Genomic DNA, 20,748 nt, shown 5'->3' with positions numbered 1-20,748 from the left:
GCCGCGAAGGCAGTTACGACACAATCAACTACGGGATTAAGGGGCCTCAGTCAGCGAGGATTCTTGCATTGATAAGGTCTTCTTTCTGCTCATCTTTGTGGGCCGAATACGTCAAAATGCCATACGGGGCAAAGCACTTCAACTTTACCGTAGCAGACGAAATCACAAGCACCAATCTGGAGTCGGTATGAATGAACTGATCTCCTCTGTTGTTTATCTGTACTTAGCTAACGGATCCATACTCCAGTTCTGAAAGGATGAAACGAGAAAGTCCTACACTTTCAAAGTGTGATCTTTGGTGACGCAATAATCATATCTATAAACTGGGAGATGGTTATGTGGGTTGTTCAGAAGGGTAGTAGGCCAGAATTACTACAACACTTGTTCTTTCCCTGCAAAGATGACCATTAAGATGGGACATTGAAAGGGAAGCTTGCTCTAAATGAGAAATGGTTCACCGAATTGGCGTTACCCGACATAGGTCGAGAGTTCTTGACCGAAACAACGATTGTCATCACAAAACGGGCCGGTTTCCTACTGCATCTATCGTCTACCCAATATTGTCTTGTTTATACAAACGTCAAAGAGAACCCAGACATCGCTTGCCCCTCATGTCATGTATTTCTCTCTTCAATGAGAGTCTGTGTTCAAGCTAATACAATATAACAGGAAGGAGTTCGTCTTCACAAATCGGACAGTTGCACAACCGGCAAAAACGGTATTGCAGCACATCATCTACTGGGTCGATCAGTCGTTTTCATATCCCAAATCGTCATCGAACTACCTCAAAACCTGGGATTTGGTGGCAGAGCTAGAGCGCTATGTGTTTAAACGCCATGACCAGGCACACCAAGTTGCCGACATCACAGCCCATATTCGCGAGTTTATGAGCAAGATCTGCAACTACATGTCGAAGAAGCCTTTGTGGCGGGATCCGATTGTCATGGGCAAGCAGGTATGATCGGATTACTCAGGGACATGACTATATCACAGCATTGCTAACAAGTTATGAAGTTGACTCCACCGGATGGTAAGACTGGTGTCCAAAGACGACACCCTGTTAGATTTGGCCAATTACCTGCACCGTTTTGAGCAGAAGAACTGGGCAGGGGTGGTGAAAATGGTTGTCCAGTACGCCGGACCTGTTTTAACAGGACCATTCGTGCAGTTCAATGATCCCGCGGCTCTTGTTAGATATCCATCGCTCTTCACTTAACGGATATTTCTCCGTATTGACCAAGAACAAATAGAACAGGCTGACAGATTACGGCCATTCAATTCATGGGCCCCCTGAACTTGAAAGCCCAATCGAGTGAGAATCCTCAGTAAGAGTATCTTTGCTACAACGAGTTGAAGCCGGGCAGGTTGAATCCATGATTACTCGTAGGGACAAGAAGAATAAGGCCATCTTCTTTCGTCTCATCTCGAGGTGTGACTGGGAGAGCCGGGAAACTAGTTGAGAGAATGATCACCAGTATTAGATCGAAGATTCATTCATAACAATCTGACTGCTGGAGCAACCTCGTTTCGAAGATCTAGTCAGGGCTATTTTTATAAATGCCTAAAAAAATGAATTATCTTTAAGCGTAGACTCTTATCTCTACGGAAGAACAGTCCTTGATAATAAATATATTTTTTAAAAAAATTAATATAGTAAATTCTCATTATTTATCTTCTTATACCACGCAGAATTCTTTATATCTTGTAATAAAAAATACAAAAGACGGTAAAAAGATTAGCCGGATCCTTCTCCCAACGACGATGATGACTCTAGCATCTCTCACCGAAGTCAGAATTCAGTTAGATGAGTTGAAACAAAATTCAGTTGTAGCTCCTTGACAAAAATGCAAGTAACCGATCTACAAACAAAAGAAAGCGAAGAATCCAAACCGACGAGGTTCATCGTGGATTGCCGTTGCCACTCCACCTTTCTCCGTCCCCCGCACTATTTAGATCGGATCCCACTTGACTGACTCAACTTTCTCCTCTCCTCCGATCAACATCAACACCAACACCAACATGTCGTACACCCCTTCCGAAGACGATCTCCGGCAAATCTACGTCGGCAAAGACATCGCCGACGTCGCCAAGCCATGCGCCGTTCTCGACGCCGCCATCATCCGGCGAAACTGCGCGAAGATGATCCACGCCGTGAAGGCGCTGAACGTCGGGTTCCGCGCGCACGTTAAGACACATAAAGTGCGCATACCCCGCTTTTCTGGCTCTAGGTTACAGTATACTAACCTCCCTAGACCACACAAATCACCAAATTACAAATGGGCTCGACCGAGGAGACATTCGATGTGAACCTCGTCGTCTCGACCGTCAACGAGATCCACCATCTCGTGCCGCTCCTCAAGGAATTCCGCGCTCACGGCCGCCGCGTGAACGTTCTGTACGGCATTCCGCTGGTACCCTCGCAGGTTCCGCGTCTGGCGAGTCTCGCGCAAGAGCTCGGCGAGGACACCATCACGGTGATGGTTGATCACCCGGACCAGATCGAATTCCTGCGTCAGTTCCATGCGCGGACGGGCTTCCCAGCCTGCGTCTTCGTCAAGGTCGACACGGGGTATCATCGCGCGGGGCTGCCGCCGACGGGCCTGAACAAGGACGGTCTGTTGAAGGGACTGGCGCAGGCGGAGCGCGACGGCCACGCGCGCTTTCTGGGCGTGTATTCGCACAGCAGCCTTAGCTACGCGGGGAGTACGCCCGAAGAGGCGATGGGGCATCTGACGGCGGAGATTGAGGGGTGTCGGGAGGCGGTTCGCCAGCATCTCGAGCTGCTGCCGGAGAGGGAGCTGGTGATCAGTGTGGGTGCGACGCCCCAGGCGGCTTCAGTGCAGAATCTCTTGCAAGGGCAGGGGGAGTTATCGGCGGAGGCGCAGACCCTGCGAAAGCTGTTGCGCGATCCCTTGCCCGGCGCACGGGTGATGGTTGAACTGCATGCAGGCAACTACGCGGTGCTGGACATGCAGCAGGTGGAAACGAACGCAGAGAGCAGAGGGAGTCTGGAAAATGAGGTGGCCCTGTCGGTGGTTGCGGAGGTCTGTAGTTTGTATAATAGCGGCGAGCGAGCGCAGCCCGAGGCGCTCCTGGCGGCGGGGACGTTGGCGTTAGGCAGAGAGCCCTGCCATAGCTATCCCGGCTGGGGAGTGGTCGGGCAGTGGCGACGGGAGGCTGCGCAGTCTCGTTTGATCCTGGCGCGCATTAGCCAAGAACATTCGATCGTGTCGTGGGAGAGGGAAGGGGACCAGATTCCGCAGATCCCGCTAAAGGTAGGCCAGGCTGTGCGGGTTTATCCGAACCATTCGTGCGTGACGGGTGCCATGTATGGCTGGTATCTGATTGTAGACTCCGATCTGGACGACGGGTCCAAGGTGGTAGATGTGTGGGCGAGAGCGAGAGGATATAGCGCTTTGCCGGCTTAGTCGATACCACTTTCTAAAGATATTCAGAATGCATAAAGTCAAGAATCAATGAGGAAGCTCAGTTGGCCTTGGAACCGACCCAATGACCCACATCTCGTCTATTATCCCCAGCAAGGCTTTCACTAAGGCCAAGGTCAAGACCGGTGCTTGACCCTGTCACTTGCCTCTGAAACGGCATGAATTCTCCACTAGCCTCTCCTTTAAGGCTCAAACACAGACCCTGAAACAGAAGGTCGGGTCAAGCCCACTAACGTCGAACTCAGCCTTGTGGACGTGGGGGCCATTGCGGATCTCCTATACCAACGATCCAGGATCAGGACTGGATTCCGCCGAACTAAGTGTTGATGAATCTCGAATGCAATTGAGATTTCCGAGAGAGAATTTGGATCAGTATTGTTGAGTAGTTAGTGGATGAGATCATTTCCCCCGGCAGAACAGCCTGTTGATATCATCCCACCCGGATGACACATTGCAATGGCAACGAGGCTGTGACTGCGCATCTCGGGGCCGGATGCGACATGAAACACAGGAAACACGTGCAATGCATAGATCCAACACTTGGGAGCAGAGTCGATTGGTTGTGAAGGCTTGTGCTGCCACAGGGGAAATTGAGAGAGTCGATCAATCTATTCAGATCAGCCTCGTGAAATGTCTCACAAAACCATACATATCTCTGTTGAAGCCTTCGGTCCTGAGTCTATTGTATTATTCTGCTAAACTCGCGTCTGGGCCAAACTTCCAGCTGTCTATATCGTTCTTCTCTAGATAGAGAAACCCCTTCACTCAATATGCAGATCATTACGGCAATCGTGCGCGTCTTCCAGGTAAAACATCCCACCAGACAACCAATCGCCGAAACAAATACATACTCACAGAAATGAATGCAAACAGCTCCTCTTTGCCATCATCGTCCTCGGACTCTCAGTAACCCTGGCAAAAGGCCAGTCCATCGGGTCTGCGCCTGCAATCACCGGATACGCCGCGTTCACGGGCGGACTGGGCATCGTGGCCTCGCTGGTCGGAGGCGCCGCGTTCTTCGTCTCGTCGCTCGACGGGATCATCTCATGGGCCATTGACGGGCTAGCGAGTTTGGCTTTTCTGGCGGGTGGAATTGTACGTTTCTCCTCCCTGCTCCTGTTCCTCCACCACCTGCCAAATACCATAGACTAACGAGAACTGCAGGCATACGCCGTCCTCCTCAAAGACGCCAACTGCTCCGACCCCGCGACGACCTGGGACAACGAGATTCTCAGCGGCGGATGTGTCAAGGTAGACGGTGATAAGACGTGCTCGTTTGGTGGCGAGGACAAGTTGAAGAGCCGGTGCACGTCGGCCAAGGCGGACGCGGCGTTCATGTTGATTGATTTTGTGGTATGTGCGGCGGTCATTGGGTGTTCGATATTCCTGTCTACCCGGGGAAGAGGAGGGAGTTTTGGAAAGTCGAATTTTGTTTGAGGATGAAGTGGAGTTGTAGGAATTGGTGCTAGACTTTGGGCGAGATTCGGATGTTCGTGTGGGTTTTGTTATTGTTTGGGAACCGAATGAAATGATACATGATACCTCTTATTTGTGAGTCAGTTTGTTTTGTTATGGGAATACACGGTCAGCTAGGAAAATTCAAAAAGTTCAACTCCACCTACAGAGCAGCTTCTCCTTTAATTGCGTTCTTTTAGCCTGTATTATGATGCAGAAGGGGATATGTCTGAACGATGCTTGACATGCTGGTGAAAGCTGCATTGACATATCGATTCACCTGAAAGAATGGCTCTTCAGCGCTATTCTCACCTTCAATTTCTATACTCTCCATACAGACATCTCTGTCTTGTCGATCTCTACGAGCACGAATGGTAGCACAGAGGCCCTCTTGTTCAAATGTCATCTGCAGCGGGCCACTATATCCATCAACAACATCAAGATCTCCTCTTCTTTGGTCTGCATGTCATTCCGTCTTCGATTCCTTCCCCATCTCCGAGCGCCGACGGCGTGAAGAAATACCGAAGAGGTGGGAGTATATCGAACACGGGAAATGGGCCAAAAAAGGCCATATTCGGCACCCGCACAGAAGGTCTGGCGACCGGGTTCTATGCGAGGACAGCTTGGGAGCGCGATGCGACCGGTCGAAATGAGTCTGCTTGAGTGATTGATATCGCATATCGAGTATTTTTCTCGGCGCAGCTCACCGGTCACTGTCCCAGCCTTATGGACTTGACGTGCCCCGCTGAAAGTATGTTTTGAGTTGCAGGTAGACTTTTGAGGGTGCCACAGGCACATGGACCTTGTAGAGGAAGCGAACCGATAAAAGGACCTCGGTCGGATAGCGGTCTTGCGGGATATGTAGAGCGAGATAGCGGTTGTAACGATTTCGAGCAGCTGGATGGATGGGGCAGGCGAGATCTGATTTGGAAGTTACATGGTATGCGTTTCTCTAGGGCGGGTTCGTAATGCTTGTCTGGCTCACATGTAGCACAGTCCTGGGGTAGATCTGGGCGAGATCACTCGAGTCAAAATACCGGTCAGTCGCGGATTCGCAAAGGTCGGGCTTGACTGCTGTTACTGTCATTAGTTCGGTCGCAGTTAGTATGATAAAGTCAGTTGATTAACGGTCAGCATCGTAAACCGGGCTTCAGCCGGACACATAGTCAAAAGTCATATCCAGAAATATATCCAATTCTAAGTCTACTCTTATACTGTACAGACGAGTAAACGCTAAACCGTTATCCGTTATGCCACATAAAACCAAGACGACGCAATCACTCAAGCAGCCAAGACACTAAGAGATAGAATTCGTCAGCACCGTCACCCGTCTGAAGAGAACAAGACAACTCACCCCTGAGCCCTCCCCTGCTGGCCATTCGGACAAACGCGACCGAGAAACTTATCGACCTCCTCCTTGACCAGCGGCACCATGCGCGCGGCGGCGGCGGGCATCCGGAGACAGCGATCGTCGACGAGCTGGTTGTAGGAGACAAAGGGACCCTTCATCTCGTTCATGCCGGTGCGCAGCACGCAGTCATGGAACTCCTCAAAGTTATCCTCGCAGAGCGACTTGGTGGGCCACTGCTTCTTGATGCAGAAATCCCAGACCAGGTTGAACAGTTTCTCGGGGACGTAGGAGTCGCGGAGTTCGAAGCCGACGCCCTTCAGGTGTAGGATGGCCCAGTTGAAGTTGTTGGATTCGGAACGCTGCAGCATCTCGTAGGTGATCTTGTCATGGTCGCACTGGCTGCAGACCTTCTCGACGAGGTTGCTGGCGATGGGAGCGATAATGTCTTGGGTCGCTTGCACGGGGCCGGCGCATTTTTCGCCGAAGATGGCGTAGTCGGGCTGGTAAGCGGCGAGGATGGGAGAGACGCAAAGGAGGGGGAGGAGGAGGTATCGCGTAAGGGACGGCATGGTGGGGTATTGTCTGTATGGATATATATGATATGATATAGAGGGAGGTCTAAAGAATGGAATCTGGATATGAGGAATGAAGGGGAAGAAGGGGGATGAACAGGAGAAAAGGACGGAGTGAAGGAAAGATTGTCTCTCTCGAAGGGGCCGTTTCGGGGGCGGGGCGTGGCCTCAGGCAGCCAATCACGGGGCCGCATCTGAAACCTGACAATTCAGGGTTCAATCTCAGCCTTACGAAGTATATTTAGCAGTGACAACTTCGTATTGCCTCAAGTAGAGAGGACATCTTTTTTTAAGGTGATCTGAACTGCTGCCAGTATATCGGGATCTCCACGTGTATCCAAAGCTGTGCTACCGGGGCGCCATGCATTTCTGTGCGTAACCATGGTCTTGTCTTGCCTTTGATCTATAGGCGATCTAGCCGGCCCGACAAATCAGGCACCACATTCAGCCCCGAGATGTATGGACTGAGATGTTCAAGATGAGGGTCTCTCTGAAGTATTCTTCTTTGTGTCTACACTCTCAGGTCATTGTCTGGCCATGAATTGGTCAAGTGTATACTTTTTCTACGTCAACAACCGAAAGAGTGTCCAAATATATAATCCAAATATCAGGCTCTTATGTTCATACAACCGCGACAGAATATCTAAGATGATACCATTCAGGTTAACCCTCCAACTCCCTCGCAACCGGCCCCGAGTCTAATTCTCTAGGCCTACCACCACTATATTTTGGTCTCTCGTAGCCATACACCCTCACCTCACCAGCATGCATCTCCTCCGACGAGCGCCGTTTCATCCGCATTCAGAACGCTAACATGCCCACGGAAACAAGCAGCAACGAAACTCCGAGACCCACGCCCAACCCGGCTCCTAAAGCGACAGTCGATCGACTGGAGGAGGCGGCAGTCGTAGGGGGCGTGATATGAGACTCACCGGTCCTTGTAGAGTCTGTGTTCGATGGTGTTGACAGTGTCGATGTCGCTGTCGCTGTCGACTCGAACACTCTCGCGAGAGAAAATGGGTCTCAACCAATGCGTACTTGCCTGAGTCCGCCTTGCAGACGTCTGCGGCCCAGCCTGGCTTGCCGCACGTAAAGACCTGGTTCGTGTTATTAGGGCAGGCGTAGAGGTTGACCCACCCGTCAGGGGTTTCTGTGATAACAGGATCGTCAGAGGTTTTTTAACTTCCATATGTCTTGGAAATTACGAGCAGAAGGAGAATACGATCATGTACCATCATAGCATGCCCTGGGACTATCAGCCTCGGGTCAAGTCTTCTCGACGTAGGTGCCTGCCTCTATAAGCGATCTTGTATTTTGTGCCGTAGCAGAGCTTGTTGCTCAAACAGGCTTCACCCTCTGCGCAGCGGACCTTTTTCTCCGGGCAGCGCACGTAGTTGAGGGACGCTGAGTCGCCGTGGGGCTAGTAGCAGGTTTCTGCCAGGGAATATTTGGTGATGTACATCGCTTTGCTTGTAGTGATAGAGATTTATAAAGGACCATCATGGTCGAAGTTCAGGGTCATACAAGCCTTGCGATTTGTCTTCGAAAGCTGGGGGCTGCTGAATGCCACAAAACATACATATTTCAATGCAGGTAGGTGGTTGAAGGACGTGGACCTGGCAATGACTGAATTGTAGGAGGTGCCATTTTCTGCCTCAGTACAGCCTTGGTCAAATGTACTGAAGTAGGTAACATCGTCTCTCCGTTAACCTCCTGTTTGGGCTCTCACGACCGGCACTCATATTTCTAATGAATGCTTCAGAAAGAAAGCATGGGACACTTGGTCCGTTTAAGAAGATTTAGTGTTGGTAAATGTTGAACACCGCATATCTGGAGTGGCAAGAAAAAGCCATCTTTTCTATCGAAGTCTATCGTCCGACCTTCTGCACCCTGTTCGTCGCGATTGTGTCGACTGATGACGACCTGGCCCCTCTCATTACGAGTTCTGCAGAACTTTTGCAGGTCCTTTGCAGAGTAGAATGCGGCTTAGGCTTACGGTGTGAGACACGGTGTCCCAATCATGATCATCCGGCCTTTGGCTTTGGGGTCTGCTCGAAGCGGAGTCTCCCGGCCATCTGTCGTAGATATTTGCAGTGAACATAAGATTAAGTAGGCATAGCTCTCATGAGAAAGAAGGAAACGAAAAAGAAGGATACGTTTAACAAGTGGCGAGATCAGAAGGTACGCGATAATAACTCTTGATCGATACATGGGATGGAAAAGAGCAACAATTTGACGTGTACCATCAGTCCAATGTCATGCTTCAGGCAACTGGGAATTCACTCAACAAGACCTGATTTCCAAGGCACCTTGATACAATCTTGAGCTTAATTTCACTAGGCCGACATCCAAGCCCGGGTCTCCTTGCGTATATAATCTCATAGTATAGCTTGATGTCTTGGACAAAAACCGAATCAGACTTGGCATTCAGAAGCACAGCCACCGACCAAGAAATCCTTGAGTACCCAGAACCTTTCGCACTAGGCATTCGAAAGATCATTTGAACATGAACGTCTGGTAATGAATGGAACTGTGCGACACCAGCCCGGGTTGCGTAGGACAAAACCCCTCCAAATGAAACTGTTTTTGATAGATGGAGTAACTGAGCACATTCTGAACCTCCAATTAGAATTCCCGTCAATCTCCGTCAATCCTGCAAACACTTGCGCCAAGGTCGCTTCGTTGCACATGTCGTAAGTCATCTGGTCAACTTGGAATCAACCCTCCACGGGCGTGAACTTCAACATCAATTTGCGTCCCACAGGCAAAGAAATAAAAGCAAAGTCCTGCTCAATGCCCTCGTCGTCGACAATCTCCGTCGTATAGTTCGTATACACCGCGGCCATCACCATTTTAATCTCTATATTACTCTGGTCAGCACCCCGATGCATTGACCGGTCAAGAATAGGAGAAACACCTACCCTGCAGAGCAAAGTTACTTCCCAGACACATGCGTCCTCCGCTGCCAAACGGCCAGAACAACCGTCTCATGTCGTGTATCTTTCCCTGTCCAGGCTCCAACCATCGTCGAGGCTGCCACTTCTCCGAGTCCGGATATACCTCCTCGATGCGGTGCAGGCTGTACGAGGAGGAACTGATCCGGATCCCGCCGGGGATGTTATCATATCCATCCAAAGACACACCGTCCTTCGTATAGGGCGTCGCGCGCGGCAAGGGGGCCGGAGCGGGAGAATGCACGCGGAGGGTCTCGCGAAGGATGGCATCCAACAGCGGAAGAGCGTCGATGGCCGACGGGGTCGGGATCTCAGGAAGAGTGTCTTTCTTCTCAGAGGCGACCGGGAACCTAAACTGCGGACTCAGGGTTAGCAATTCCCGACGCAGCTCGGTCTGGAGATCCGGATGCTGCGACAGCTCCCACATCATGTAGGTGAAGGAGATGCCGGTGGTTTCGTGGCCGGCCACAAGATGGTCCAGCAGCTCGGATGCGATGGCTAGTTCGCGCGGTCGGTCATCTGGGTCTTTCTCGAGGCTGTCGCGCAGCTGATCGTATACGACAGGGCTCGTGGCGACGGGGACGTCATTCGGGCGGTCGTTCTTCTCCATGCGACGACAGAGCGACAGGCACCACGACTCGATGAACCCATCGCGGCGATCGTCACGGCTCATCACTTTGAACTGCTCGTACTCGTCCAACCACTGCTGCCATTCGGGTAGCTGAAGGATATATGTCGTGGCGTTGCGGGTGCCGAACAAAAACGCCGAGGTGAAGTCCATACCGACAGCCTGGAACAGGGGCAAGACATTGATGGCTTCTCCGGCGGTCGCCACGCGGTGTAGGATAGGCAGGAGACGCTGCGACAGCACGATGCGCGAGATGTCGCGAAGATCGACGGAATCCTGGAGAAACGACTTGGAGAAGATCTTGCTGAGCATGCGTTTTTGGCGGGCATGAGGCTGGTTGTGCACCATGCCCACCATGTTGTCGGTGTGAAAATTGACGAACAGATCGTTGTACCATTGATGCTTTTCGTATGCGCCCGTGTAAATCGTACGCAATCCGCTCAGGGAGTTGACGCTCAGCTCGTCGGGGCCGAGTCGCACCACCGAGCCATGCTTGCGATGGGCGTCGTAGATTGTAAGGACCTCTTTTCCTGCGTTGCGCCGGCGTTCAATCCAGGCTGAAGTGAGAGGCGCGGTGAAATGGGCGTTGGGGATCTTGGCCAAGGGCGAGAGGAAGTAGGGCTGGATTACATAGTGATAGAGCAGCAGGGCGAGCAGAATGACCGCCACCAGGACGGTCGGAGAAGCCATCACGACGGGAATTTACTGAAGGAAGGACGATAGGGATCATCGGTCCATTCAAATGGATTATCTATCATTTCTGTGTCACCGGCAGACGGAAGATCGGATCCGTAGAGCAAATCAGCGAGGAGCGGATTACCCAGGGACTTCTCCAGACATTGCCTGCATTGGGAATTGGGATGCATTGGAGTACTCCGTACAACACACAGCAGTCAAACCAGTAAAACAGTAAATCCGAACATAAAGCAATTAAAAGCAGCAAATTGCATGACCCCGACCCACCGTCGCTGAGGCCGCCAAGAGGTTTCAGCGCCCCGAAAAAACCAACGCGAACTAAAGGCGTAGCGCAGTGGAGATGCTGGAAGTCTGTTAGTCACTGCTGGTTGCATGGATTCCATTCTCATTCCAATCATCTTTAATCTAAAGGAATTCGTGACGAGTCGTGGCTCTCGCTGGACATGGACGACAGGGGTGTTGGCCGGATTGCCACATGTACGCAGGATGGATGTCGTCAAGAAATTAGGGCTTGCCATGATCATGGATGCTTTGATTAATCCCACGTTTCCCAACGGTCTCTCCTGCAGCTTTAGTTTTCTTTTCTTCAGGACTCGAGCGAACCCCCTTATCACTTCCTACCTCGTAAACCAGGGTCAAGCTGGAATTCTAGACTCCGTACACTAAAGGTAACCTCCACCTGCTGCGAGTACTGACTCTCGCAACTCGCTTATTCCTCCGAAGTCTCCAACGACTAGACGGTGGCGTTAGGGACTTAGGAGCTTTTTCATTTCCATTCTGTAACGGGTCTTCGGACTGCTGGTCGCCCTGTTTTCAATCTGAATTTCTTAATTTAAGATCATCCTTCCTCGTTTCCTTCCTTCTGACCCCTTGCATTGATCTGATTATCATTCATCATTGCCCCTCCCCTGCTCTCTTCTACCTTGTCTGATCGACATCCTGGGTTGAACGGTCGCCATGTTCAACTTCGATACCATGACCAAAGGTGGCACGCAGGTGTCCACCTACGGCGACGAGCCCATGCCTAAGAGCCATGTCCCCGCTAAATACAAGGGCACGGCGGCCGATCAGGCCGACATGAGTGCCCTGGGGAGAGAACAGGTCCTGCGTGTACGACAGCCCTTATGAGATACTCATTCTTGAGGTCGCAATGTTAGCTTGCGTTCCTGGATCGCCCCGCTAACTCCGTCCAGCGAAACTTTCGGTATATCTCTATCGTCGGCTTTGGATGCACGTTAATTGCCACGTGGGAGGTGGTCCTGACGTATGTTCTTTGTTCTGTTCCTGTTTAAACCCTTTTCGGTCGCATGAAGCCGTCACTAATGCAGCATAATATAGACTGCTGGAGCAGGGCTTGACGGATGGCGGTACGGCCGGTCTGATCTGGGGTTTCCTCATCGTCGCCTGCGGTTTCCTGCTGGTGTTCTTGAGTTTGGCCGAGATGGCCTCCATGTATGTTGCTGCCCTTGCTTGCTGGGATGTAGCAAGTTATTCTAACTATAACGTGTCAGGGCCCCGACCTCCGGTGGTCAATACCACTGGGTTTCTGAATTCGCGCCGGCCAGCTGCCAGAAATTCCTGAGCTACATCACCGGTATGTCGCCCTGACTGCATCCGCCTGGGATACTGACGCTGACCGTTCAGGCTGGCTCTGTGCAATGGGATGGCAATGTGCCATTGTCTCCATCACCTTCTTGGCCGGAACCATCATTCAGGGTCTGATTGTGCTCAACAACGAGAACTACGCCTTGGAGCGCTGGCACGGAACCCTGCTGGTCATCGCTATTACGCTGTTCTCCATCCTGTTCAACACGTTCCTGGCGAAGAAGCTTCCCTTCGTCGAGGTGATTATTCTCATTCTGCATGTCTGCGGATTGTTCGCCATCATCATCCCCCTCTGGGTTCTGGGACCCCGTCGTAGCGCAAAGCAGGTCTTTACTGAGTTCAACGACGGTGGTGAATGGGGCAGCAATGGAGTTGCCACGCTGGTCGGATTCTCTACGACGATTACTTCGCTGATCGGATATGACTGCGCCGTGCACATGTGTAAGTCTGGTCTTTCCACGGGTCTAGAACTGATTGAAGACTAATCTGCTGCAGCCGAGGAGATCAAGGACGCCTCCGAGACGCTCCCCAAGGCCATGATCACCTCTGTCCTGGTCAACGCCGCTTCCGGATTCCTCATGTTGGTCACCGTCTGTTTCACGCTGGGTGACATCGACGAGATCCTGGCCTCGCCGACCGGGTTTCCCTTCATTCAAGTGTTCTACAACGCCACCGAGAGTCTGCCCGGCACCAACACCATGACTGCTATTCTCGTGCTCACCCTTACGGCCTCTTCCATCACCGAGGTTGCCACGGCATCCCGTCAACTGTGGTCCTTTGCTCGTGACCGAGGGCTCCCCTTTTCTGGATTCTTCTCCTACGTAAGTTTGCCCATCTCCATCGTACCATTTTTCTGTGATCCCACTATACCACCCTATTACGTACATCCCCCTCTAACCGAAGCGCAGGTCACGCCGGGCTGGAACATCCCGTTCAACGCCGTTATGGTCTCCTTCGTGGTGACGGCGCTGCTCTCGCTGATCAACATCGGCTCCACCGTGGCTCTGCAGGCCATCGTCACCCTGACCATCAGTTCGCTTATGTCGTCGTACGTGATCACCATCGGCTGTCTGCTTCTGAAGCGGTTGCGGGGCCACCCCTTGCCTCCCCATCGCTGGACCCTCGGCCGATTCGGTATGGCCGTTAATATCGGCGCCTTGGCCTTCCTCCTGCCCGTCTTCGTCTTCGCCTTTTTCCCCCTGACCTCAACGGTCGACAAGGAGACGATGAACTGGTGTGTCGTCATGTATTGCGGCGTGATCATGATCGCCGTGCTGTACTACATCTTCCGTGGCCGACACCACTACATTCCTCCGGTGGCATTGGTGAAGCGTGACGTGTAAAAGTTATCTTGTTTTGTTTTCTTTGCCAGTCAGCGACCTAGCTAATTAGCTAGGGGATCTGGCTCCTTGCAATTACGTTTGTGTATGGAGGTCCCATCCAATAGTTTAATAATAGTTAATGTCAAACTCTTCCATGCCCATTCTGCTCCCAAATAGTTAGTGCTACGGACTACGGAGAAGTAGACCCGAGCACTGCGAGAGTCTGTGACAAAAGAAAAAACGGAAAATGTAACCTACGAGGTAATAAAGTAAAACAAAGTCCAACCCCCCCTGACAATTGGCACCAACACAGAGGCTAAAACGGCCGTAAACCATGGTAGGCAATTCGAGACTACGCCCTACCGACAATTCCGACAGACTAAGAGCCCACGCTAACGGAAATCAGACCAGAAAGGGGAAAAGAAAATCCTCCGAATCCTGCCCAAGCCAGGGTCATGAACCATGGATGAAGGAAAAAAGTTAATTCAGTTTACAGGACACGAGGTTAAGTAGAAAATTCAGACGTAAAAACGTGCATATCCGAATCATCCGGATTGCACCATGACTACTACAGCGTCAACGCTCACAAGCCACGACCATGGGGATCTGTACTAAAAGCCAAAAGGACTGAAGGGCCTCGGAGGCAGCTCAACGGACAAGTCCGAAACTCCATCCGACCACCGAAACGAACAGGTCAAGGAGTGGAAGCCAAAAGGACCCGTCGTCCCGGCCGAGGTCCGACGATGAAGCCCCGAGTATCATCCAGGCCCCAGCATGCTACACCCACGCCATAGGTTCCCGTCAAGTGGGATGCAAAGATCGTCGGCGTCGGGGCGAGAACCAAGTGGAGCTCCGATCGTATTGAGTTTTCCTGGTCGATTGGCCGGTTCCAAGGGGTCCTCCGTTACACCTCCAGTCCACCAAAGCCCAGCAGACCAGCTAAAGTGGCACGAAGGGACGGAACGCGCGGCACATCCGGACTTTAACCAATGGGTGGCACAAATAAGGTGGCTGCGTACCGTGGAAGAGGATGTCACCCGTGAGGATAGTATGTGGTGCGTGCGGCGGATCGTCTCTGCTCGCTGGATGCTTCGCCGATGCTCTACCGTGTCTGCGAGTGCGAGTGCAAGGGAGAGAGCACTGAGCACTGTTCAGCCTTGCGTAGAGTCCCGGACATTCGACCATGTATATACCGAGCCCATCTGCCATGTTTTTCGGCTCCTGCAGGATGCAACCCTCCAACAACCACGGACATTTGCCGGTCAAGGGATCTCCGAAAATTCCCTAATCCCTACGCCGTGCATCGCTCGCATCCCTCGCGGACGCGGATTAATATGGCGAGCTGGGCTAGGGAGCGTAGTGTAGCACCGCCAGGCGGGCTAACCCTAAGTCTGCGGGCCAGAGTGGAGCGTTACTCGTGTGCAATTCTCCCTCGAGTTTAGTCCCGGTCCGCCGACTAGATTAATTTGTATTAATCTTGCAAACTTTATATTAATCCTGATTGAGATTCTCATTCTCGCTCAGCTGCCGTTTGCTCGGATGGAGTCTCACCTCCTGCGCGTTGGGTGGGACAGCATCGCCGTGAGGTTCCACAACGACCATCTTATGATATTATGATTGATGAATTATGAATGATGATAAGGTGGCTGACTGGCCACTGCCCTTAGGAGTCTCGCTTATTGGGTGTTGGTTGATGGTCAGGGTTTTTTACTGTTTCCATTTGGCCCCAGTCGCCATCTCAAATCTCTTGGCCGTTAATTCACGCCACAGTGTAGGGGACTACGGACTACGGAGTAAGTCGAGCACTTGGTGGTAAATTGTCCTGCTGCGAGTTGAATTCGCATTCTCCGCTGCTCGGATGCGAAAGGCGAGATTCATTCGTCAAGGGGGTCCTCGATACGGACGGGATATTGATTAATTGATAATTTGATATCCATCCTAGGTTATCCCCCCGTCGCCAGAGGCTATTAGCAACACATACCACGCGACAGTCTCGCAGGCTGATTCAATCCCTCTGATTGCATCAACGCAGCTCTCGAACCAACCTTATTATCCAGTTTCAGCCCCAACCGTCCCCGAGACAGAACCAATCTAGGTCCTGCTCCAGTTTGGGCTCCTGGGATCTCGTTGGTCTACCCATAACTATCCAATATCCATAGTCCATAGTCCATACTATCTATTCCCAGTTCCAGTCTACCGGTCTGGATGTTCTTCCTGCGCGCGCTTTCCATGCATTCTCGATCTTCAGATCCATCCCAAGCCCACTAACCAAAGACACATGGTGGAAGGATCCATCTGTACCTCGTCGCACTCGCCACAGAAGCGCTACGGAGTAGGAACACCGTGCTGTGTTACCTAGCGCTCGACGGCTCCCTTCGTTTCGTTTCGTTGGAGTCTTGGACTGCCTTCCCCATGATCCTGGTATGATCACTCGATCCATAGATTGATCGAAGATTTCATTGCAACCTGATACTAGACTATATTACCTTCTTTCCCCCCTGTCACTCGTTTCTTCCTTCCCCTTTTGCCCCCCTGCATGAACCCATGCGGTTTGCATTCTGCATCTCGCTCCAGCATCCATCGCTCTATGTGAATCCCGAACCCAGAGTGAGTGTGCAGCAGTAACAGCATCCTCCGCCAGCAATGGCCATCACCGTGCCGGAGGGACAGTCCGCGCCATTCGAGACCATCGACAGTAAGCACCATGCGGGAATCATCATCATCACGACGGCCATCTGCATGGTCATTACCTTGGTGTGTTTGTTGATTCGCATGTATGTGCGGTTACTGCTGAGTCCGCCGTTGGCGTTTGACGATATTATCCTGCTAGGTGGGACGGTGAGTTGATCTCCCATTCCTTGTCTTGGCTTCGGAGTATTTTTTTTTCTCTCGAGGGTCCTTTGTGTATGCCCGTCTGTGCTTAACTGACAGCCCACCTTCTATTCAGGTCACCGCGATAGTGGAGTCGATTATCGTGTTTTATTCCGCATCGATTGGGTTCGGGACGGCGATCACTTTGCTGGATGATCGGAGGGTGTCGAGGATTCAAAATGTATGATTTTCCCCCCTTTGCTCCTAATAGATCTACTTCTTCTGTTCAAGGATTGTGAGAGTATTGACCCATCTAGCACATCGCCGCCTCCGACGTCCTCTACCTCGTCACGCTCTTTCTTTCACGATGCTGCATCGTGGCCATTTACTCGCGCTTGACGCCGCGTCGTAGCCACAAGAATATCTTATGGACGACCTTTGCCATTAGCACGGCCAGTATCATCATCTCCATATTCATTGTCACGGTGGACTGCTCCGTGAATAAGCCGTGGGTAACGCCGGGCGAGCACTGCGTTAACTTGGTATGTTTTTTTTCCCCCTTCTATCTCTAAATCTGGTGTATATAAAAAGGTATACCAGGAATACTAACAGGAATAGTTCCCTCGATGGCAATTTATCACGGCCATTGATATCATCACTGAGGTGTTTCTCTTCTTGTTCTCCGTCGGTCTGGTCTACGGTCTTCAGATGCCCGTGAGGCATAAGGTCGTGATTATGATTTCGTTTGCGGCGAGATTACCGTACGTCTTCCACCTCTTTCTCCCCTTCTCTTCTTATCGCTTGAAGTCATCCAGTCTAACATTCCAAAAGACTAATTCCCCTGGAATCCCTCCGCCTCGCCGCCTTCCACAAATTCATCAACTCGCACAACCCTACCTTCGACTCAATCGCGCACTACGTCTGGACGCAAGTCGAAATGAACTACTCCCTCGTCGCCTGTACTGTCTTCTGCCTCCGCCCCTTCATGAACGCCGTCACAACCGCCTACGGCACAGCCGGCGACGAGAACCTCGAAGCGAGCTCCCGATCACGCAGCACACCCTATGGCTCCGGCACGATGTACGGATCAGGACGACACGGGAAAAGCCATAACCAGAGCCAAACCGGCGGAGGAGGAGGAGGGGACTTTGCGCTGCAGAGTTTCGGCGCGGCCAGTGCGTCCGGCGCAAGGCATGGATATACACATACGCAGCAGGGGGCGTTCGTGCCGCGCGGGGCGCCGGGCAGCGAAGGCGCCGAGACGCTGGTGACGACGTTTCCGGGGTCTTCCGGGGCGCCGTCGCAGGAGGATCGCGATGAGCGGGGGAGTGTAGGGAGTGATGGGAGTACGAGGATGATTATCAAGAAGGATGTGGAGTATACGGTGCAGACGGAGCCGAGGAGGGCGGATGATCACTACTAGATGGTCATGTTGGGCTCATACATAAATAATACGAGGTCTGTATAAAAAGATAAAAGCACCCATAGTTAATTTAATTAGATCAATAGACGTTATGTGTTATGCAGCAGAATCAACAAGTGCAGCTCAAATCAACGGGTTCAACCCGGATAGAATCGCATCCCAGTCCAACTCGGTATCCATGCCATCCCACGGCCAGAACTCCTGCCACCGAGCCAGCTGATCCGATACGTCCAGAGCGTCGGTCTCTTCGTCCATCATCCCCACCGAGCCTATAGCGACGCTCTCCCTCGTGTTTGTCTCTCGCCCTACCCCTGTCCCTATCCTCTCCTCACCACCCTGACTCACACCGGGCAACCTCAGATTATGCTCCCCCATAACCCTAACAAAATACCCCAATAACCTCCCGGCCATCGGCGATTCACTCTTCGCACGATCCAGAATCCGACACGCATCCGCCAACTCGGCCCTCCGGTTCTCATAATCTTCCGACTCGCCCACCGTATCCCGCGAAAAGCAAATGTCCGCCAACAGCACAATAATAGCCATACAGATGCACTGCAAGGTGCCCGAGTGGCGTTTCCGCATCAACACGAACGGCAAATCTTCCGTGGCGAGAAGACGCTCGGTGCGAAGGATATGCCGCGCCGATTCGAGACACGCGGTGCGCGAGTAGGCGTAGTTCGGGTCCTGCGAGGCGCGTGTGAGATAGGGGAGATGGAGACGGCAACGCTGCGCGGGGACGATGGAGTTGAGGATGTAGCGTTGGGTGGCTTTTCCGGGGTCTTTAGTTTCTTTAGTACTGGATCTGGATCTGGTGTTGGTGTTGGCACTGGGGCTGGGAAGCGGGGTCTGTTCGTCAAGACGGAAGAAGGGTGGCCATTGGGCGATGAAGCCGATGATGTTGCGGTCGACTTTGAGCACTTGGTTGTATTCGACGGTGCCGGAGGAGGTTAACGGTGTGCTGTCGGTGAGTTCGCGGCAGATTTCGGCCAGTTGGATGCGTTGGAGGTTGTAGGAGATGTTAGTGGGATGGTTCATGGGTCGCGGCGTGATGGTTGTCGATGTGAGGATGGGAAGTAGGTCCTCATCGTCGATGTTGCGAGGTTTGTTGACGGCCATGTGTCGGGGGTTGATGGTGTATGTCCCCTTTAAGGGGCCGGTGTATTGAGAGAACATCCTGGATTGTTAGCATGGTTCTCCTGTCGTCAGACTAGCCTTGGACATGGCTCATGGGGATGGGAAACATACCAGTCCGTCGAGACGAGGTACCACCACGCTCTTCTGCTGGCTTCGGCCTCAACAGGGTCCCTCGAGTGTTCATCTGTTACGTCGGTGTCATTCGGAATATCGATTTTGTGAAGCCCTAGCTCGCGCGCCATCGTAATGGCCGACGTGATCAGGTCACGGTATCGAGCCGACGGGCCTTCTAGATGACAAACCACAAAGGAGGCGATGATGATAGCCTGGATCTCTTCCAGCGACTGCGAAGATGCGCGACGCAAATAGTCCAACAAGTCCAAAGCGGACTTCACCCACAGCGCGGATTTCTCGGTCGCTTCTTCGCCATTGCGACAAAAAGGGAGGTCCGCGTCTTGCTCGGTCCACGAGTAAATCGAGCTGGCGATGATACCGTATAGCAGCACCACATGGTGGGGCTTTGGTTGTTTCTGACTGTCGACGTCTTCATAGATACCATCCACTAGAGCACGCACGGTAGGGACGTGAATGACATGGTGGATAAAGGTGACGTCGCGGATGTACTTGTCGAGCAGTCGTCTTGCTTCATCGCTACGCGGCAGACAAAAGGACCCTTGGTAGCTTCCCATTGCATTGGGCCATGAAGGGTCACGGCCCAAGCCACCCGATAGACACCCGCTCTGCTCAATAGGAGATATCCTGAAAGTCACGCCATCGGGCTGGATCATTTCCTGCGCTACAGATCAACTGTCCATCCTGCTTGCGTCACCGTAGCACAACCACAACCACTTACCGACAGGTTCGGGCTCATACACTCTTGCTCAAGACGTTTGACTTCCGTATTAACCTGGTGGAACCGAGGCACCGAATGTGGAGCTTGAGCAACCACACCTGTGACGGGGGATGTTGGCGTTGTCGTTTGTCCGTGACTCCGGAGAACGAGCTCCTCCAGCCTCCGCAGACGCTCCAGAACATCCTGATCCGTAACCGACTCTTCGGTCGGAGGCTGCGAGTACAACTGACAGGATATTCCACGGCTGGTGCAGTTTCCACAGGGCAGTTGGCGATTGCATTTCAGCTTTCGGGCGCGGCAGAACTGACAGGACACCGGTCGCTGGCGGGAGCTGCCGTTCTGGATCTTCCGCGGAGCCAGAGCACGCACCATTGCTTTCCTGGGGATGCGATCCACGGTAGGACAAAATTGTGATTGAATGTGACCAACTTTCCGAGGAGGGGAGGCCGCGGAAGGAAAGTCCGTGGAGGGAGAATTCAGGGATGACGAAGAGGA

The 20,748-nt window shown here is 52.3% G+C and overlaps 8 protein-coding genes across 9 annotated transcripts; 5 read left to right on the top strand and 3 right to left on the bottom strand.

Annotated features, from left to right (window-relative positions):
- Window positions 1–116: 116 nt before the first annotated feature.
- LDX57_010129 (uncharacterized protein) lies at window positions 117–1,282 on the top strand (the record flags this gene model as incomplete). The annotated part of the gene is made up of 2 exons (XM_046091874.1): window positions 117–181; window positions 670–1,282. The coding sequence occupies 2 exons, from the start codon at window positions 117–119 to the stop codon at window positions 959–961; spliced, it is 357 nt and encodes a 118-aa protein (XP_045947851.1). The 3' UTR covers window positions 962–1,282.
- A 737-nt stretch (window positions 1,283–2,019) lies between these two features.
- LDX57_010128 (uncharacterized protein) lies at window positions 2,020–3,428 on the top strand (the record flags this gene model as incomplete). Its single annotated transcript, XM_046091873.1, has 2 exons — window positions 2,020–2,199; window positions 2,253–3,428. The coding sequence occupies 2 exons, from the start codon at window positions 2,020–2,022 to the stop codon at window positions 3,426–3,428; spliced, it is 1,356 nt and encodes a 451-aa protein (XP_045947850.1).
- A 788-nt stretch (window positions 3,429–4,216) lies between these two features.
- On the top strand, window positions 4,217–4,883 carry LDX57_010127 (MARVEL domain-containing protein; the record flags this gene model as incomplete). Its single annotated transcript, XM_046091872.1, has 3 exons — window positions 4,217–4,252; window positions 4,320–4,541; window positions 4,611–4,883. 3 exons carry the CDS (start codon window positions 4,217–4,219, stop codon window positions 4,881–4,883), a joined length of 531 nt encoding a protein of 176 aa, XP_045947849.1.
- A 1,299-nt stretch (window positions 4,884–6,182) lies between these two features.
- On the bottom strand, window positions 6,183–6,821 carry LDX57_010126 (uncharacterized protein; the record flags this gene model as incomplete). Its single annotated transcript, XM_046091871.1, has 2 exons — window positions 6,183–6,198; window positions 6,256–6,821. 2 exons carry the CDS (start codon window positions 6,819–6,821, stop codon window positions 6,183–6,185), a joined length of 582 nt encoding a protein of 193 aa, XP_045947848.1.
- Window positions 6,822–8,644: 1,823 nt separating this feature from the next.
- Window positions 8,645–11,483, bottom strand: LDX57_010125 (cytochrome P450). The gene is made up of 2 exons (XM_046091870.1): window positions 9,746–11,483; window positions 8,645–9,684 (listed from the first exon to the last, which is right to left on the bottom strand). The coding sequence occupies exons 1-2, from the start codon at window positions 11,094–11,096 to the stop codon at window positions 9,542–9,544; spliced, it is 1,494 nt and encodes a 497-aa protein (XP_045947847.1). The 5' UTR covers window positions 11,097–11,483; the 3' UTR covers window positions 8,645–9,541.
- A 189-nt stretch (window positions 11,484–11,672) lies between these two features.
- LDX57_010124 (uncharacterized protein) lies at window positions 11,673–14,188 on the top strand. Of its 2 annotated transcripts, XM_046091868.1 has the most exons (7): window positions 11,673–12,212; window positions 12,296–12,366; window positions 12,441–12,554; window positions 12,614–12,696; window positions 12,747–13,148; window positions 13,203–13,528; window positions 13,616–14,188. In XM_046091868.1, the coding sequence occupies exons 1-7, from the start codon at window positions 12,060–12,062 to the stop codon at window positions 14,048–14,050; spliced, it is 1,584 nt and encodes a 527-aa protein (XP_045947845.1). In that variant the 5' UTR covers window positions 11,673–12,059; the 3' UTR covers window positions 14,051–14,188. The 2 variants fall into 2 exon arrangements, with proteins under 2 accessions (XP_045947845.1, XP_045947846.1); XM_046091869.1 differs by having other exon boundaries at window positions 11,673–12,366.
- A 2,484-nt stretch (window positions 14,189–16,672) lies between these two features.
- On the top strand, window positions 16,673–18,263 carry LDX57_010123 (uncharacterized protein; the record flags this gene model as incomplete). The annotated part of the gene is made up of 5 exons (XM_046091867.1): window positions 16,673–16,867; window positions 16,977–17,081; window positions 17,158–17,382; window positions 17,459–17,601; window positions 17,672–18,263. 5 exons carry the CDS (start codon window positions 16,673–16,675, stop codon window positions 18,261–18,263), a joined length of 1,260 nt encoding a protein of 419 aa, XP_045947844.1.
- A 123-nt stretch (window positions 18,264–18,386) lies between these two features.
- LDX57_010122 (Zn(II)2Cys6 transcription factor) lies at window positions 18,387–20,625 on the bottom strand (the record flags this gene model as incomplete). The annotated part of the gene is made up of 3 exons (XM_046091866.1): window positions 18,387–19,440; window positions 19,512–20,191; window positions 20,254–20,625. 3 exons carry the CDS (start codon window positions 20,623–20,625, stop codon window positions 18,387–18,389), a joined length of 2,106 nt encoding a protein of 701 aa, XP_045947843.1.
- Window positions 20,626–20,748: the final 123 nt, after the last annotated feature.

The sequence above is a fragment of the Aspergillus melleus genome (assembly GCF_016097325.1).
Source record: "Aspergillus melleus strain CBS 546.65 chromosome Unknown contig6, whole genome shotgun sequence".
Taxonomy (NCBI): domain Eukaryota; kingdom Fungi; phylum Ascomycota; class Eurotiomycetes; order Eurotiales; family Aspergillaceae; genus Aspergillus; species Aspergillus melleus.
This window is presented reverse-complemented; position numbering and strand designations above follow the sequence as displayed.

Coding starts and splice junctions, on each gene's coding strand:
- LDX57_010125 (XM_046091870.1), bottom strand. CDS start 11,096: ATGGCTTCTCCGACCGTCCTGGTGGCGGTCATTCTGCTCGCCCTGCTG. Junction 9,685..9,745: donor AAGTAACTTTGCTCTGCAGG/GTAGGTGTTTCT, acceptor AGAGTAATATAG/AGATTAAAATGGTGATGGCC.
- LDX57_010124 (XM_046091868.1), top strand. CDS start 12,060: ATGTTCAACTTCGATACCATGACCAAAGGTGGCACGCAGGTGTCCACC. Junction 12,213..12,295: donor GGAGAGAACAGGTCCTGCGT/GTACGACAGCCC, acceptor AACTCCGTCCAG/CGAAACTTTCGGTATATCTC. Junction 12,367..12,440: donor ACGTGGGAGGTGGTCCTGAC/GTATGTTCTTTG, acceptor AGCATAATATAG/ACTGCTGGAGCAGGGCTTGA.